This window comes from Streptopelia decaocto (genome assembly GCF_964273445.1).
Source record: "Streptopelia decaocto genome assembly, chromosome: 3".
Classification (NCBI taxonomy): domain Eukaryota; kingdom Metazoa; phylum Chordata; class Aves; order Columbiformes; family Columbidae; genus Streptopelia; species Streptopelia decaocto.
Window position 1 is genome coordinate 37,524,219 of NC_138656.1, and position 18,827 is coordinate 37,543,045.

The window sequence follows — 18,827 nt, forward strand, 5'->3', positions numbered from 1 at the left end:
TCAGAATTAGTTTACCTGTTTCTAAAGGGTGAAGTGTTTAAGAGCGCATGTATGTCTTGTCACTGACAGCACCTATTATTTCATTATGTAAAATATAGTTTTGCTGCGACAAATGCAAAACTGCCAAAACACATTTCTTATCCGTTTGTATTTGTCATCTGCTGAAAGACGTAAAATGTGCTGCAAGTGGCCTTAAAACCTTCTGTAGAATCTCCAGCAGCCTTCTGCCTAATGTTTCACCATTCCATATAAAACAGTAATGAAGTGCCTAAAATAAGTTCTAATCACAAAGACAGACCAAGGTGTTTTTTCAAGTGTATTTGAAACACTGAACGATTAAATTGTTTACTTTATACGATAGTAATAGTGACTTGATTGTTTTGATTTTATTCTCCAGTTCTTGATGGGACAGAATAATTTACTTCAAAGCTCTAAGCTAACGCCACTAGATGATGCAGAAATGATCCTGAAAGCGTGCCTGAAATTTTCATCTGTCATCCAAATAAATAGATAATAAAGAGATTATAAACAAGCAAGGAGCAAATTTTTGCCCGAGGTTTTCTATCAGTTAAATTGTGATAAGCTGCAGACACAGGTGCCCAATTTCAGACTCCTTTACAGAAAAAAAAAAAAAAGTTAAAATGCATTTAACTGTTTTTAAAGGTAAAGTGAAGTAAGGATATGTTTGAAGAAATTTAAGAGACACTGGATTATACTACACACCTGGAAACAGAAAGAAGCTGAGAAATATGCAGCTCTAGCTTATTTACTTGATAAAGATAGCAGCGTGCTTCGTATTTCTAAAAAGGAAACTAATTATAATTTCTTTTGTGCATCTAAAACAGATTAAGGCACATCTTAATGAACAAGTTTCTACTGGTTTATAACTTCTTAAGCATCAAAAAAAAAGTTTCAATTAAAATTACAAGCAGCAGTTCTAGTATTGAAAAAGTTTCCAGCCTTTAGTTGTTAAACCTTATAAATCACCAGGGAATAGTCCTCAGAACTTCCTTATGTATGCCTATTGATAACTGATATTAAGTGACTACGAGAAGTTATTTTATGTGGTTTGTAGACCTCAAGTTGGAAAAAAAAAAAAAAAAGTCTCGAATTTTCTTTACATATGTAGTTTTATTAAAAAAAAAAGAAGAAATCTTTAAACTGCTTAGCAATAAATTTTCTGCAAATATTGCTTAACAAAATACATGTAGCAACTGCAAGACTGATAAGTTATTCAGGATCAGCATTCACAACAGCCCCTAAACAGGAATTCCTTCAAAGATTATATTCAGATTTTTCAAATAGATACAATCAAGTAATAAAAACTAGCTAACAGAAAACTTCATAGTTGTTCTCCTTTCTAAAATGAGCCACATCAGTCAAAGAACTAAGGTTGCCAAATTATGGTGTTAAAAATGATTTTATTGAAACTACTACTTCTACTTGGGAAACTCATTAAAAAACTTCAGCATTAAGAGTAGAATTTTTGCAACTTGAAAAAGATTGCCAATATAAGCCTATTAAAGACATGACAGCAGATGCTCCCAAGTGAAAACTGAGATTAAAAACTAGCTACTTGCACAGTGCTAATGTTGTTGTAAGAAACAGAAATGTAATGCTTTCTCTAATCATATATCATGCTGAGATTTACATGTTAAGTGTAAAACGGTACACTGGTATTATTGTAATACTATCAGTATTGTATGCCCAGTAAATGAGTTCATGAAACATAAAAACTGCCTTCAGCAAGACTGGCATAATCTCCTTTTCCAGCCAGTCTTAAAACAAAAAAACAACCACCTACAATGCAGAAGAAAACAGGCACATCTGAGGAAAACAAAAAATACAGCTAAATAGTTTTACATCTAATTTAACACTGCTATTAGAACAAGAGTGATGGATACACTTAAACAAACAAATAAATAAATAAAAACATACATTTCAAAATAAAGTTCGGGGTCAAGGCTACTTGTCATTACTCTTAAGACAACTTACTGCATAGTCTTCTGCAACTGAATGGCAGGTGATACTGCTCTAATGAGGTCTTACAGAACCTTATTAGAAATCTTTCACATAAATATTCAAGAAAAATCTCTAGCTGTTCAGTGAAGCTAGGAAACTATCTATGATGAGGAAGACAGGGATAGGTAGCTATTTGTACTAGAATCAAGTACATGGGTCTGAAAGACTGACACGAATAATATCTTGAAAGAAGGAAGAACCTCAAGTAACACTTTGGAAATAGAAAAAAAGTGCAGTACAGAGGTGAGAATAGAACAGCAGACAGAATTAAGAATCAAAAATATCTGCAAAGAATCAGGCCTTTAAAGACAAATGAAAGAAAGTACTTTTTGACCAAAGAACAGGCAGAAAGATGCTTGAAGTTAGAGCTATGAATGACCATATTTCAGGCTTCATAAAATCCTGGACTTTTAAAAATCCCAGCCTGATCAGGCACCAGCACAGGCAATACTTTACATATACAGAAAAATGAAGCTTATGACAGAGTCCTGTGGCTCAATACCTCTGTAGTACCTCTACTGCCTCCGTAACAGCAGTCCCCTTATCTCAAGTAGCCTGCAAGCTGATTTTGTACAGTTTTCTAAGAATTTCTCATCTACTTTGTGTTTTCAAATGATTGCAGTTGTCAGCGTGAAAATAACATCTCTATTACAACATGTATAAAGGAGAACAACAGCAAGATGATCAGCAGACTGAAGCAAAACTGATACGGTACTTTTAAGAAAAAACTGCAGCACCAATGTATTCTTAGGAACAAGGCTGTTTCCCCCTGCCCCCCAAAAACCAGACAAGAGCGCATGAGCACAGGCACCAGCCAATTAAGAAATTCAAACAACAGTTAATAGGCTGACTTTGCTGGTACTATCAGGGACTCCACAGCTGCAGGATAAATTCAGTACTTCGGGTAATCCTCTGACTTCCACAAGTTATGAATCTAAAATTTATCTTTGGCAATGTAAATGCAAATGGCAATGGAAAAGGCTCTTGAAGCCTTGTTCAAAGTAATCAGTAGATGCCTGGTACTTGCCTCTGGTTTATGACCTGCTCTTTAGTCCTTCTGTCTCTCCTCAGATCCCACTGAGTCTGGTAAATGAAAGTTTCTCTGTTAACCCACACTCCTTTTCAGAAAGTGGGAAGACAGTCTCTCAGAAAAAAGCATCCCCAGAAGCCCGTGGCCCTTTCCTCCAGTATTGCAGAAGTGGTTCAGTGCTTCAGCTTCTATAAACCATAAGCAGTATGACCCCAAATGGGTAAACTGACTAATACCACTTTCCACAAGTTTACTGATAGCGACTACCTTCTCCTACAGGAACATCTGCAAATAAAAACACCTGCCACAGAACGGGCAAAATGTTTCTTCATTTCCAGCAGATGCCAAAAGATATTCTGTGCTTTGTTACTGAGTAAATTTACAGTCTTAAGAGTGACAGTTCAGTTTAATCTTCTCCTGCAGTATTCAATTCTGAGATATGTTGAGAAAAGGGTACAAAAAAACCCAAAGAGTTTAAAGAAAGAGCTGTTCATACTGAATCAGATGGAGCACATTATCGATGTTTGCGTGCATATGCATGTATTTGTTCATTGAATCTCTAGCCAACCAGATAAAAAGGCAGGAGCTGGACTGGATCATTTAAGGTAAAGAGTTGTCAGGGTCTATCTATGTAGGAACTTATAATGAAGAGCCCTTTTAACTACATATTTTTGACAAATGCAGTTAACAAAAATACCACACATACAGTAATCTAAAGGTGCCTAACACGACATGGTTCCACTACTTTAATTTCTCATACAGTAGAAACAATAAAACCAAACAGTGAGATGACTTCAGAACTAGAAATGGAACTTCAAAAAACATGCATGTGGTTCACACTACATTTCAAGTTTAGTTACTTTAAAAACTGAATAGTGCTCCTGAATCAGCAGACAAGCTTTATGAATTCCATTGCTTGTTAGCTATTTTATTTAACCTCATTGTAGTCTACTGTATGAATTATCAGTTGAGATAACAGTTGTGACAATAGCTTACTGCAAGCTTAAAACACTTCCTGGATACAATTCACAAACCTCACAGTAACTTTACTCCTTGTTTATGAATAAACAAGTTTACTTCTGCTGTTTTAGTATCCCTGGCGCAGTCTTCTGGGAAAGGATAAAAACAACCTTATTTGACAAAAAGCAAGAGCTGTTTCTCTGCCACATACCCCTTGTTTTAATTGTGTATCACTTTATCAGAGTAAAAAACCCTGAAATTTAATACGGCTTAATTCAAATGCACACTCACTCTCCCAGTATTGCAAAGAACTACTCATGTAGGCACAATATATAACTTACATATCCTACACTGACTTTGACACTATCTAAAACAGGTTTATTTTAATTCCTTTAAGAATGTAACTTAACAAATATTTTCTAAAATATTGTTTTAGTAAATAGTTTTGGATCTTAGCACAGGTATTGTAAGAGAATGGAATACTACAAAATAAAACAGTGTTGTCAAAGCCATAGAAAGGATGGGATGTATTTTATATAAAGCGTTTAAAACCAGAAATATATATATATATATATTTTATTTTTTTTTTTTAAGTTGGTGGGGCCGAAACATAGCATTGCATATTTTTCCCTCTAATACACCGGAAACTGAGAGACATCCCCTCAATAGGCGCTGGTAAAACCAAACCCACCTGACTGGAGATGTCCATTGCGGCATGCCAGGTTAGTACTGTCATTATAGACTTCCATTTGCGGCTTGGATATTTGCAAAACTGCCTGCAGCTTCTCTACATAGTAGACAGAGGGGGAGGGAGGAGAAAGGACAAAATAAACAAACAAAAAATAAAAATGAACCAAGAAAATTTATGTATGTTGAACACACAAATGTCAAGTTTGGCTTTGTTATACTTGATACAGAGTTAAAGACAAAAGGAGTACTTCCAACTATTCTACATGTTCAGCAAATTTGTAAGAAAAATCTGTCAGTATAAGCATGACTGAAAAGAGCTTTAAAACTAACCATTTATGCCTGAGTTAATTACAACTGTATTTCCAGTCTAGTGACTGTAGTTACTTCCCAAAGCAATGGTCAGGATTAAATCAAATTCATTTACTAAATATTTGTGTTGATAACCCATTTCTGAAAGTCCTCACCAGGGTGTTACTTCTGACCGACTGCCAGGAATCATCACTTTTCTGCATATTACATGTTTCACTTAAGTAGTAACAGCCAGACAACATTTTACAGAAACCTCAACTGTTCAAGCAAAACACCATATATACATTATGATGGCATCTTTCAAGATCCCTATTTAGAAATATAATTGTCTTAAAATTCAGTCAATAAAACTGTAATGCAATCTGCGTTCTTTAAGAGGATTAACTTCAGAAACATCTGAATACAAGATTTATAAGGTTAAAGATTAAGGAGAAATAAATTAACCCTAAGAAGTCATGATAAACTAGCCAAAGCATAAGTCAAAGAGGTGTAAGGCTGCAAAGGACACAAAATAAGAACTAAGTCTCAGGACCATCTGTTCTCCACAGCTCACCTACCATTCCTGCTTTTCCCACTGCACTAAAAACCTCTAGGCCTTACTTTTGGGGTGCTTTACAGCCTCTTCCACTTTTAATTCACACAGCCCCACACCTTTTTGTAAAAACAGAACACGGTTTGTAAGGATGCAAGGGACACACTGCCACACTACCCCTCCCCCAGCCTTTTTTTTTTTCCCCTCAAGAGATAACAGCACCAAGAAGCTGCAGGAAAACAGATGGCCAGGTAGAGGAGCCATGTCCTCTGGCAACACTAAAGCACATACTGCAAAATAAGCCGAATGTCCACAGCCAAGATCATAAATGCCCTGACTGGAGGAAGAATCGCCATTCAGTGCTTGCAGACTGTACAGCCAACAGGCATAAATACTTCCTTCCTCTTCTTCATCTACTACAGATCTTTTTCCAGTCTTTCTGCTTCATTCCTTTCTTCTGCCTGCTCCTGATCACTCACTGCTTAGCTTCCCTGAAAAGGATCTTTAGACTTAACAGTTTAAGTGACAGCTTAATGATAACATCCAGACTGAACAAGATGCAGCTTAGAGTGAAAGCTTAGTAGCAAATATGGAAATGTGGAAAGCTGAAGTTCGAGATTAGTATGCACACCCAGGGTTTACTTTGTTTTAAACAGAAAGCATTGAATAGTCAGGTACAGTAAAACAAGAAACTGTTAGTCACACAAGAACAGTCTACACACAACCACAGGCTTTGTAACTTGCCAGAGGTCACCCTAAGAAACCTCCCTCCGAACAAGTGTAAGAAAAGTCCTTTTAGTGTAACTGGCGGCAAACAGGGTGGACGGTTGTAGTGGGCACAGAACTGCTGGAGGAGACAGCAGGGAGAATAGTCTGCTCCCTGCCCAGTGCGTGCAGTCTGAATGGAAAGTACACAGAGAAGCTTAGGAAACAAAATTAGTATTAATAGACATGGTAAGACATTAGATAAACCGTTAAGTTTTGGAGAACATTTCTGAAATTTACAAAAAAACCACCACACTTCCTAGCAAATGATCATAATAAAATCAATTGCCTTGGGCAGGAATTCAGGAAATGCTATTTGCTTCAATACTGCAGTTGGAGACTGGGTTTATGCCACAATTATAAATGGCTTAGCAAGTTCCACATATTCAGGAACTCCAAAACTGCAACACAAAAAATGTAATCCAACTGTTGCCCAGTTTCAACTCACACAGTCTTCCCGTCACATTACATATTAACATGTAATTTTAATATTGTACACAAAATTGCATTAAGGACATACATCACTTTTCTTGAGACAGTGTAGTTGTAGAGTCCTCTGGAATAAGGAAATAAATTGAGCTATTAAATATTATTCTGGGAAATTAACAGGACACCTTGTCACCTGACGTTCAAATGTTTTCTTCCTATGTCTCCAGACACTAAAAAAAAAAGTTCAGAGAACCTCATTCACCGGTTGTCCTTGATGCTATAACATCAACATAAACCTACCAAGTAAACACCACTGCAGCCACTGTCTTATTTAGGCAACACTAGATCTTGAGCTCAAGGTAACTGATTTCTAATTAAAAAATAGTTACCCTGTGACAAAAGCCTGAAGCAAAACCATCATCACCTCTAAGAAAGTGGAAGAATCCCAAAAGCTATCCATTGAAGCCCTCATCCTGAGGTGCTCTGAAACACACCCAGAGTAACTTCAGCTTTCAGGCTGTGTCATAGTATGGCTCTAAACAGAATAAGACACTGCAATATATAGCCTCAAGACAAAAATAGGGCCCAAAATAGTAAAGCCATCATCCAAGGTAGGCAGCTCTTGGTCGAACATTAAAAGGAATCAGTGGTGTGATGACACATGGTAATAACACATGGGTGTGATCAGACATCCCACTCCCATCAGTGGTGTCAAGCAACTTAAATTTACATGGATGATCCAACACACTAAGAAGAAAAAAAAAAGAAAAAGAAAAAAAATCAAAGAACTTGGCATTTTTAAAGGATGGTTATAATCTGTATGATTTAATTTTCATTTTCTATGTATTACTAATATAACTTGCTTGACTTGATAGCATATCAGTCAGGCAGTCTGCAATCACATCTCTGTCTAGCAAGTGGGATGAAATATTTGATATTATTGTTTACTTTAAGTTTGTTTCATTCTGCCAGCTAATGCAATAAAGGACTGGCCTTTTCTCCCTTAAAAAATAAAGAAATTTCACAGGGCCAGAGGAAAACACCTACTCTTTGATCTTGAGACTTGGATTCATAAGAAAAATCACTTTACTGAACCCTAAGAGCTTCAAGAGCCTCAGGTTTGCTTCAACCACAAAAGCATCTCTACACCACTTGAAAACTTCTAAATATCTGTTACTATAAGTAATGAGCTAAAAGCTGTGTTTAGAATTGCACATGCAATTCAGGTCTAGATTACCTTATATTTAAAAAAAAAAAAAAACCCACATAAGATGACATACAAAGTAACAAATACAGATACTGTCAATACTTGAAAGTTGCTTAGATGGTATAACAAATATTACTCAAATAGATACATGACGATCAAGTTTGGAGGGATTTAAATCCATCGGAATATCTCTCCAAACAATATCCTCTTCCTTTCTAAAGGGCAGATTACTTCACTTTCTCTTTTCTGTCCAAATTTTGCTCTCAGGTACCTTGCTTGAGGCAGATCCTTAGTGCAAAGTACTAAATCACTGATAATTTCAAAGTAAAAATTTGCCATATTTGACTTATGCAATGAGCACTATTCTATCTGATTTTCTTTCAATCTGCACTCTGAACCAAGAATACAAACAGCATGTGATCACACATTCTAGTAGTAGTAAAGATGAATGTACCAGCTTGACTTCAACTTTTAGTTTTTCTGCAATGTTTATCCTTTTTATCATTTCACACAGAGCACAGAAAGTAAGCCACTTATCAACGTCACAAGTGCTACTGCAATAATACAAGCATGGATGAAGCACTACCCAAAAAATAAAGACATGGCTACTTCAAGGTTTAAAGCGCACTAATTTTTTTAAAGAAATCCTAGTTGCTTGCAATTAGGATGTCAGCAACATGCCATACCTTACCAAAGATTGCTAGCATGTAACCACTTTCACTCTTTTGTCCCCTAGTTTATATTACCTCTAGAAGCCAGCCTTTAATCCTACTGAGTTGAAAATCTTTTCTGCATGTACTAAGGTTCTAATGACAAACATGCTTAATAAAGCACAGAAGCCTCTTCACCACATGTTCCCTTCACTTTTTTTCAAACAGAACTAAGGACACCAGGAATTCCAGGGAAACAAAAGGGATTAACTTTCTTGAGGCTGTCACAACTTCCCTGTCAACCACCAGTCAGGACCACAGAATAACAAAGTGTTAAGAAAGAGAACATGAGTTTTCCTGTCTGCTCCATACGCTCCTAGGGAGGGAGCTAGTAGAACTCGAAACAACAAAGGGCAAGATTAAAGCTGCAAACATGCAAGTTAAACTCAAGTGCATTTATCAGTTCTCCCTTAAAGAGCAATATTAAAAAATGGTCTTTATTTTCATTTTACTGTCTGAAGTGAAAGCATTTCCAAAGTTCTCAATTTAGAGGACGCACTACACAAAGTTATGGGTCTGTTGCTTGATCAGGGGGAATCTTTGTTTATCATGCACATTAAGATGCCATTTCCAATCCTGCCTGGTTTGCTCTGGCCATTAATAGCTTATATACAACAATTAATTTTGATAAAACTATAACTATACTACATTAATCCTTCTGAAAATAAGTGTTCTTACCTGGTAATCTTATAATAGAACACTACTAGATAAAAATTATGGGAATTAGGATTTCACAACCTTATGATCTATGTAATGCTGAAGAATTATTATTACAGTACATACCAACAAACAGAAAAATTGTTATGTGACAGAAGAAACACAGAAACATAGAAAACCTAAACTAACTCCAGCACAAGTTAGTAAAAACTTCTGCAGTTTACAAGTCAAGCATGCTATGATATAAAGACTTCTCAGTTACTTTGACACCTATTTCTTAAGGCATAGGGAAGTGGGTCATGAGATTCCAATTTCAAAATCCATCAACAGCATTGAAAAAATATTACCTACTCTCAGCTAAAAACCAAACTTAAGAGACTCTACACAATGACTCCACTTTAAAAATCAAAGTAATATTACAGAAGAATGCATTACATGAAGTTGTGCAAATAATTACAAACTTTCCAAAGTCATGAATTGTAACTGGTACCTAAAAGCTGCAAGCGATCCTTGGCCATTGCCAAATTTGTCATCATTTTAGATTGCAGACGTCGAGCCCGTTCACACTGATCACCTTACAAAGAAAAATCAATGTTAAAATACAAATTGTTAAATCAAGGTTTTTAAGTGCTAAAATACTGACACCCAGCCTTTCCTCCTCTTCCACCCCTTACTATCCTCTCCACTAAGGAATACTATTGCAAAACTAATGAAAAAAAATCCTAAAGTTTTCCATTTAATGAAGAATTTAAAGTTGTTTGACACTATCTGCTTTACAAATACTGTTCATAGAGTGGTGGGAACGCAAGCATTGCTTTGCATATTCTCTAACATCTCATGCTGACCTAATATATGTTGTTTGTCAGTGCGTTTTTCTAAACAGAAGTTGAATATAAAATATTTTTAAAAGCTTGAAAAGTGACTGAGAGGCAAGTACAATTTAATGCACTTTGGCAAAATTAACATTTAAATTCAGTTGACTGTGTCCCTTTACATCTCAAAACACAGAGAATTACAGTCATTAATATCACACTTTCTAAAAAATAGTGCCTGTTCAAGTCAGGCCTTTTTTTTTTTTTTTTTTAACTGTGCCGTTTACACAGGTATCAAATGCCACTGATATTGCTGCTTAAGTAACATGTCACCATATACTGTTCACAAACATTTCTAAACATAGCTGAGGAACAAAACAGCAATCTGCAAAAGCAGTCACAGGTTTGGGTTTTCTTTGAGGGGGTGGGTGGTTATTATTACTATTACTTTGATAACAGAAATTCTTAGCAAATCCTTCACCTATTTTTCTATGGTACATACCTGCTTCTACACTACATCTTAAAATGTTTCCATATACACAGATGGTTTTCTTTCTTTGGTGCAAATGTTCATTTTTTTTGGCATAACCTATGCAGAAACACAATGCCAGATCATCCCAAATTGGGGTGTTTCTTTTTTTAGATATACTGAAGGCAATATAAAATTCTGCATAAGTGAGAACATGAACTGTCAACTTCAGCAAATCAAATCAGAAGTAAATATTTTGGCATTCCCATTATATAAGAAATAAAGTGTTTTACTTTAGAATTTTCATCACTGCTCATGATTTTGGATGGTCTGAAAATATTTGCAACAAGATTTGCATGTGTAATAGACCAGAACATTAAGGTAGAACAGAGAAATGGACCAGTGCTCACCTACAGCTAAAACAGGAATAAGAAATACTCTTAAGAATAAATGCAAACAGCAGACTATTCCTAACAACTACCATTTTTAGCAATATTGATTCCTCACTTTGAAGAGGCCATAAACCAATATCTTTTCCACAAAACTGATAACTGGCTTACCTTTACCAATTACTAAGACAGCTATTCCTTTTTCCAGTTCTTCAATTCCTTTCTTATACCATTCAACAGCTTGTTCCTTTTGTCCTGCTTAAAAAGGAAGTGAACCCATTATTTTCTGTAATGAATTAAAGCTTAGGAATGCTTCCATACAATATTGCATAAAACAAGTAAGAGAAAGGAAGAGATATTTGAACAAAATCCTATGATTTAAAGAAACACTTAAAGGGACACTGTCAACTTTATATCTCCTTAGTTCCAAATAAGCTTTTCTATTAAAAACAGGTACTAGACCAGCCTCAAATCACTTTTGCCCGTTTTATGAACACTTCTCCATCTCCCCAACAACCCGCCCACCCCAAACAAACAAACCAAAACACAACCAAAACCCACAAACACATGACACCAACCCAAACACAATAAAAGGTAAAATAGCTAGCTTACATATATTCATCTACAACAGAAATGGTGAAATTAACCATTTTTCTTTCTGAAACATTAAATTGAGATGAATCTCTTAATCTTACAGTGATAGCTAATACCAAAGTAAGATTAAAAGCACAGAAACTCCCTGAGAAAAGCAATGGCTTTAAGGTACCACAGGAGTGAGACACGAGACACTTTTCTTCTGGTTAACTTCTCTATAGAGCCACTCATTTGTCACGGGGTTATTTCTTTGTTCATCCCATCAGGAAACTGCCTTATTGTAGGTGTGTGTCAACATTCACATGAAGTACAATACATGTGCGCCTCTGTACCAACAATGTCCTAGATAGATACTACAGCAAATACAACCATCAACAGGCCTATGCCTCACCTACCCTACCTGACACCATCACAGCAAATAACCTGTTGAAGAGATATGAATATCTACTTCATGGTGCTCCCATTTTATAAATACTCTGCATTAAAAAGACACTTGCCTGCACACAGAAACATACTTTTACAAGGTAGCTATGCCACACCAAGCATGCCTTGCCACACAGGAATACAGTACATTCGGTATTACAATTTAAACCTGATTAGCATTAACAAGCTGCTAGTGCTAGAAAAAACAAAAATGCCTAGAATGAAACCTTCAGATACCACTACCCAAGTTTCAGAAGAGGCAAAGTTTCACAAAACTATTCATAAGTGCCAACCAATTACCAGTGGTTGTGTTGCTTCTGCACTCAAATCTTTTGATAACTTCAATTCCAAATCTATTTTCTAGCAAATTTTAGTGTCAGTAAAAATATTTCAATACATTTCTAGAATCCTCTTAAGGGTTTTCTCTTGTTCCTTGATCCTCTCTGTAGCATGTTATTTTTTTTCCTTAAGCTTCTACCCATCACCTATAGAAATAATTTCAGCTGCAGTGTAAATAATACAGATCATGGCTACTAGAAATAAAATTTGAGATGGTTCCATTCAGGTTCTGCTACGGCCTGAATTGCTTTGCTGTTCTGAAGAGCAGTTGTGAACATACCAAGGTCATCATTAAAACCTCATTTCCACCTTTTTAACTGGATAAGTTTTAAAAGCAATATACCAAACCCAGCTGTTTGCAAAGGCAGTGCTCTGAACTGCACAGAACGGTTTACTAGTTCTCAGTGACTGAGACACACAATAAAAAAGTCACATTCCTTAGAAGTCATTAATTTGCTGTACTGGGTCTGGTTGGGATGGAGTTAATTTTCTCCACAGCAGCCCCAAAGGTGCTGTGTTTTGGATTGGTGGCTAAAACAGTGTTGATACCACACTAATGTTTCGGCTGTTGCTGAACAGCACTTGCACAGCCTCAAGGTTTTCTTTTTCCCAATCTAGACCCCCAGCAAGTAGGCTGGTGGTGCACAAGAAGATGGGAGGGGACACAGGCAGCATAACTGACCCAAACTGGCCAAAGGGGTATTCCACAATGTGTAATGTTACACTCAGCAAAAACACCTTGGGTGGAGGAAGAACATGGTGGGGGCCGTCTTCCAAGCCGTTGCTCAGAGACTGGCTGGGCATTGGTAAGCAATTGCCTTTGCATCACTTGTTTCCCCCCACCTCTTTCCTTCACTTATTAATGTGTCTTTATGCTGAATTGCAAGTTTTCTCACTTCTGCTCCTCCTGTCCCCTCCCCTGTCCCACTGAGGGGAGTAAACAAGTAGCTACATGTGCTGCTGGATGGGGTCAACCCACAACACCACAGGTGCCTTCCCAGTCCCTGGAAAAGATGTTAAGCTTGATTTTGAACATATCAAAACAAGAATATTAATTTCCCTATAATTCAGAAACATAAAAATTACCAGAAGTGCTATCATGATTAATGAAGTGCCCATAGCTTCCAGAACAGCAATAACACTGCATAATTAACAGGATAATAAAATAATCCAGAAATCCTACAATTTCACGTAGTGTCCCTAATAAATCATTTTCTGTTGAAAGTTACAAAAACTTGTTTGCATATCAAATAAATTCAAAGGTATGCAGGTACTCCAGTAAAAACAGATAAGCATATAACAAAGCCATGCACTAAAGCAAAGTGAGTTCTTTCTCAGTGAAATTAATATTGCATTTGCAGGGCTGTAACACCTTTGCAACTGCTTGTGTTAGCAAAGATTTTTTTTTCCTACTAGATGTATGACCTGTGTAGCTAATTAATATATGACAACTCTAAAAATATCCATAGAGCAAGTCCATAATTAAAATCAGTATTTGAAGGCTTACCCTGCAAACCACCACCAGTTATAAGCCACAACAGTGGCAAAGGTACCTGATCATTTAAGACTTAGATACTCTTCACAGAGCAATCATCAACCAGACTGAAGTTTTAAGCTATATCACCTTCTCTCATGCTTTGCTCCTATGACCCTCAACGCCCTTATACTGTACATCTATTCTGAACTAACCTTGCTGCACATGGTGGGCTTTTTCTCCCAGAGCTTACCCTTGCCACTCCCAAAAAGTACACGCAAAGCGAGAGACACCCTTATCTACATGGTGCTCTCAGCATGTAGTTTCTATTGAAGGCCTATTCCTACATTTTAATTTCATCCTCTAGGATAGCAGTTTCACCAAAGCTTAAAGGGTATAGTAAGGTATTCTGATGTTTCCAGATAATTTTAAAACCCGGCACAGCATGCTCCTAAGGATGCTGACAGAGTTGTGCTGCTGCATTTGGACTAAATGGCTAAATCAAATGTACTAGCAATTGCTTTTTTTTTTTTATCCTCTAGACAGAAAAAAAAATCCTCACTCTTGTGTTTTATTTAATTGAACCTTAAACATCCTCCTTAACATCTTCTAGTCACAGCGACAGTTTTTTTTAAGAGTAAGCATCTCAAACAGGTTAAGAACAATATTTTCAAAAAGCAACTGCCAAAATATATGAATAAATATTTCTTTCCTTACAAGTCGGATTACTCCAAATGATTAATTTGAGAGCCAAGTCTCCTGAAGACTCACTTCAACAATTCCAGTATTTGTCAGACAGCACATTAAAGGATGCACCCTTATTATTGTCCCTGGTGCTTTTGTTGTTCGTGTGGCCTGGTTAAACCCAAAGCTAGTTACAGTCACACCCCCCGATTTTTAATCGCCTCACCCACGCCTCCGCATGAAAAGCTTTAAAGTTACCAGGGTGAAATGCAAAGCTTTGTTTTGCGTGGGGAACGAGCCCGAGCCGCGGCTTCTGGCTCCAACCCGCGCCCGCGGGGCCGGACCGGGCCGGGGGTGCGGGGGCAACCGCATACACACAGCGGCAGGCAGCTCTCCCTCCCGCACGGATCCTTCGCAATCCCTATTTTCGCACAAGCGGGTTTTGCTTGTTCTTAACTCAAACAGGCAGCCCCAGTCTGCCGGCGCACGGCCGGCAGGCCCTGCCCTCGCTCCCTCCCGACCCCGGCGGGCCCGACCCACCTGCCCCCGCGGCCCGGGGCGGCCGCCGGCGCTGTCTTACCGCTCTCGTCCTCGTCGATGCGCAGCGCCATGGAGATGCACTCGAAGGCCCGCTTGTGACAGGCCCGCACCGTCTCGGGCGCCCCGCCGGGCTCGGGCGCGTCGCCGGCCCCGGCCCTGCTGCCCTTGGCGGCCATGAGGGCGCCGCGGGAGAGGCGCTCGCAGAGCCAGGCGAAGAGCAGCCCGAGCTGGAAGGCGACGAAGCGGAGCAGGGCGAAGGCGGCGAAGAGCGGGTACGAGAAGTAGTACAGGTTCCGCTTGTGGGGGGACGCCGCTGCCGCCGCCCCCGCCGGCGGCACGGGGGGGGCCGGCCCGGGCGGCGAGGAAGGGGAGGCCCCGGCGGTCGGGGGCGCGGAGCTGGAGCCGGCTGAGCCCTTCTTTTTCCCTCTGCCGCCCGGAGAATTCATTCACCGCCGTCGCCATAACCCGCTGCCAGGGACTGACAACAACCGGCCATGGCGGCGGCGGCGACGCCCCTTTCGCTCGGCCCCGGGGGAGGAGTGCGCCGCGGCCCTCGCCGAATGGGGGGCGGTGCCGCAGCGACCGCCACAATAGCAGGCGGGGATGGCGCGGCGGGGCGCCTACAGCTCCCAGCGTGCCGCGGGGCGGGCGGCGGCGGCGCCGCGCTCCGCACGGCTCGCGCGGTGCACGCTGGGAAGCGTAGTCCCGGGCCGGAGAGGGGGGCCGTGGCGGCGGCCGCAGCGCCCGGGATGGGCTCCGGTGGGCACCCCGGCGGCAGGGACGGCGGCGCTGGAAAGGGTGAGCTCCGCGTCCTGGCAGCGATGTGCCTGGAAAGCATCAGCCCGCTGCAGCCCTGACCGACGCCTGTAGATTTCAGTGCATTGAAACACACCGAGTGGAAAGACGATGAATAATTTAATAAAATTAATTATTCTGACCGGAGTTGCGAGCCGCCCTACAGGCAAAATGCGCCGCAGGTACCTCACGTCACGCCCCACAGGCAATCACGTTTAGAGGCAGATGAGCAGGGTTCAGGGAAATTTCCTCTTTTCCAAAGTCACAGGCCTCTCAGTGCAACATCCAGTAATTATTGCATCCATCCCCCCACCACTGTAGAGCTGCCCCCAAGAGAATATTCTTCAGTGCTTTGTCTGCTCCACATTTCTGTAATTGAAGTGACAGACTGTCTCCTCACATGGAGGAAACAAATGTAGTTGTACATACATTATAGATACATCAGTTTAGAAAAAAAATATCTTTCCCCACCCTCTTTGCAAATATGAATACCCAGTTGTCCCAGCCACAGCTATCAATTAGGTGCCCAGCTATAATATTTAGTTATTTGAGTCTTTCCTGATGAGACAGATCCTCCAGCTCCCTACTCTTGATTATTTCAAATCTTAAAATGCTTTGGTACACTTGGTCTAGCAAACAAGGGGAGGCATCCACACGCCAGCACTCCCACATTCTGTTCTTGGGTTTGCTACCGCCATATTCAGTGCTATAGCAACCCCCTTTCTTTCTACTTCAATCTTCCCCCTGCCCCCGCTTTTAGTTTTTGGTTTTGTTTGCCAGTTGGGTTTTTGTTTGTTGTTTTGTTTGCATTGTTACATACTCACTGTTCTACAAATAAAATGTCAAGCACTACTGATGTTATATTAGATCACCTCTCTCCTAAACCCCAGAACTGCATACAGTACTCCAGACTGTCCCAAAAGTATAGAAAGATGCTATTAATTAATTCAGTGTACCAGCTAGCTTCCACAGTTTATAGAAATAAATTTGGGGTGGTGGGGTGTGTTAATTAAAAGGATATGCCAAATTGAAATCACTACTGCCCCCAGTGTCCTATTGTCTTTTCCTATATTACTATAAAACACCTGTTTTTCTTCTTGTTTGCTTTTGCCACATATATTTTTAGTACAGAAAGTTCCCCTTGTAACATGTATTGTTTTTCTTTTAATGACAGAACCAAGTATTAGTTTTCTTACTGTATAAAACACACAATTTTATTAACATGTAAAATAGCATAAGCATATAACCTAAAATAACTATTCATGACCTAAAACAATTATTAGACAGAGACAGTAAGCCTGCCCTTCAGCCAGTGCACCACAGAGCTGCTCATCCCACTGTCACGACAACTTGTCCAGACGGATGCTGTGAGGGATAGTATCTCCTGTATTTTATGAGTCTTCAACATGGTATCTCAGCAAAATGTTTTGGAATCAAAGCAGACAAGCACCACAATCACAGAAATTAGGAAGGTGCAACTACGCTGTCAACACAGCTTACCGTTGCACAGAAGGTTTAGTTAGGAAACATTTTCTCACTCCCAGCACATTATAGCAAAAGCTGAATGCAACAGAGAATGTATAAAAGGGGAAACAGGGGGCTAGGAGTAAAAGCATTGATTTTTCTTGGTAGCCATTGCTACAAAAAATTCAGTTATTTTACATATAGTTCTAGCAATGACATTTTAAAGAATATTGTGGAAAAAAAAATAGAGACTCAAAATGGAATTAACAGCTTATACTTATTCACATTAAGAATTTACTTACAGTCCTGTTTTAAGTTTTAGGAAAAAAAATCTCGGGATTTTGCCTTCTGTGTTTTCACCTAGCTTCCTTGACACCATCTAAGGTTGCCAGAACTAGTTATGTGAATTGACACAGACAGCTACATTTGCAGGTCCTTCAGTTGAGTATCAAATCTGGGACAGACTGCACCACAGTTTTTGAGCCTGCTTATCACACTGATAACGCTGTCAGTTCTGTAAACATTGTTTCAAATTCACTGATGTAAACACACTTCATTGCAGTCCTATTATTACATCAGAGAATATTCTAAGAAGAACATGGCATTTGTTTGTCTATACTGTTGATCTTTTAAGAGCATCAGCTACATCATTCTTGCTGCAGTGACAACAATGCATATGAAAAAAGAAATAGACCGATTGTTGTAAAACAACAAAGAAGTTTATTTTCTCAAAAAAAAACCCACTACAGGAATATAACTACTTTCTCAGAAATAAAAAGGTTCTAAAGGAGTTTTAAATCTATCAGCACAAGTGATGCTACCACACACAGAATTCCCAATGGAAAAAGAAAAAAAAGCCAGGCATAGATGTTCAAACACTGGTGCAATTTGTAGCAGCACAGCAACAAAAAAGCAGTAGATTTTTCATTTATTGATAGCTTCATGTGAAGACATGATGATTAAAGCTGACACATAGAGAAAGCTGAGCAGCTGCATTTTTCTTAACACAAAGACAACTAGGCAAAATTAATGGCCAACATTGTTTTGCAATCTGTACTCTACGGAGTTCCAAAAGGTTATTTTACTAACAACCCCCCCTTTTTAGTCCAAAGTTAGCTTCAGCAAAGTTATAAACATCCCAGTGAACTCCTCAGATGTCAAACTGCATTGATTAGGTTTCTGTACCACAAAACTTTCAAGGGACGGTGTTTTTCAAAGGCTTGCTTGGAGAACAGAAACATCCTGCCAGTTTTAGTTCCGACAAGATGCCTACAAGCAGAATTACCTGCCTGCTCCCCCACACCTGGCCTTAACCAAGGCTCCTCGGGTTACACCTCAAAGCCAGGACAGAGCCTCTGCTTCGGTGAGGAAAATTACTCTATATAAAAAGAAAAAGCCTCAGTCAGAGCCGCTTAGCGTAATACCGACTACCTTATCAGACGCCTCAAATACGGATGGAGACCGGCCAGACCCTACAACAGGCACCAATACGCCCTCCTCAGCCAGCCGCCCCTCTGCCCCTCTCTCTACCGT

General features: G+C 39.3%; 1 protein-coding gene across 7 annotated transcripts in view; it reads right to left on the bottom strand.

Annotated features, from left to right (window-relative positions):
- The window catches only part of SPAST (spastin), a 35,134-nt gene extending 19,489 nt beyond the window's left edge, over positions 1 to 15,645 (bottom strand). The window contains exons 1-4 of one of the 7 annotated variants that reach the window (XM_082049535.1): positions 15,076 to 15,582; positions 11,153 to 11,236; positions 9,802 to 9,885; positions 4,704 to 4,799 (exon numbers count right to left, since the gene is read on the bottom strand). In XM_082049535.1, the coding sequence (XP_081905661.1) occupies positions 4,704 to 4,799; positions 9,802 to 9,885; positions 11,153 to 11,236; positions 15,076 to 15,481 (670 nt within the window). In that variant the 5' untranslated portion in view covers positions 15,482 to 15,582. Of the gene's footprint in view, positions 1 to 4,703; positions 4,800 to 9,801; positions 9,886 to 11,152; positions 11,240 to 15,075 lie in introns of all 7 variants that reach the window. The other 6 variants (XM_082049534.1, XM_082049532.1, XM_082049533.1 and 3 more) reach the window with 6 other exon arrangements.
- Positions 15,646 to 18,827: the final 3,182 nt, after the last annotated feature.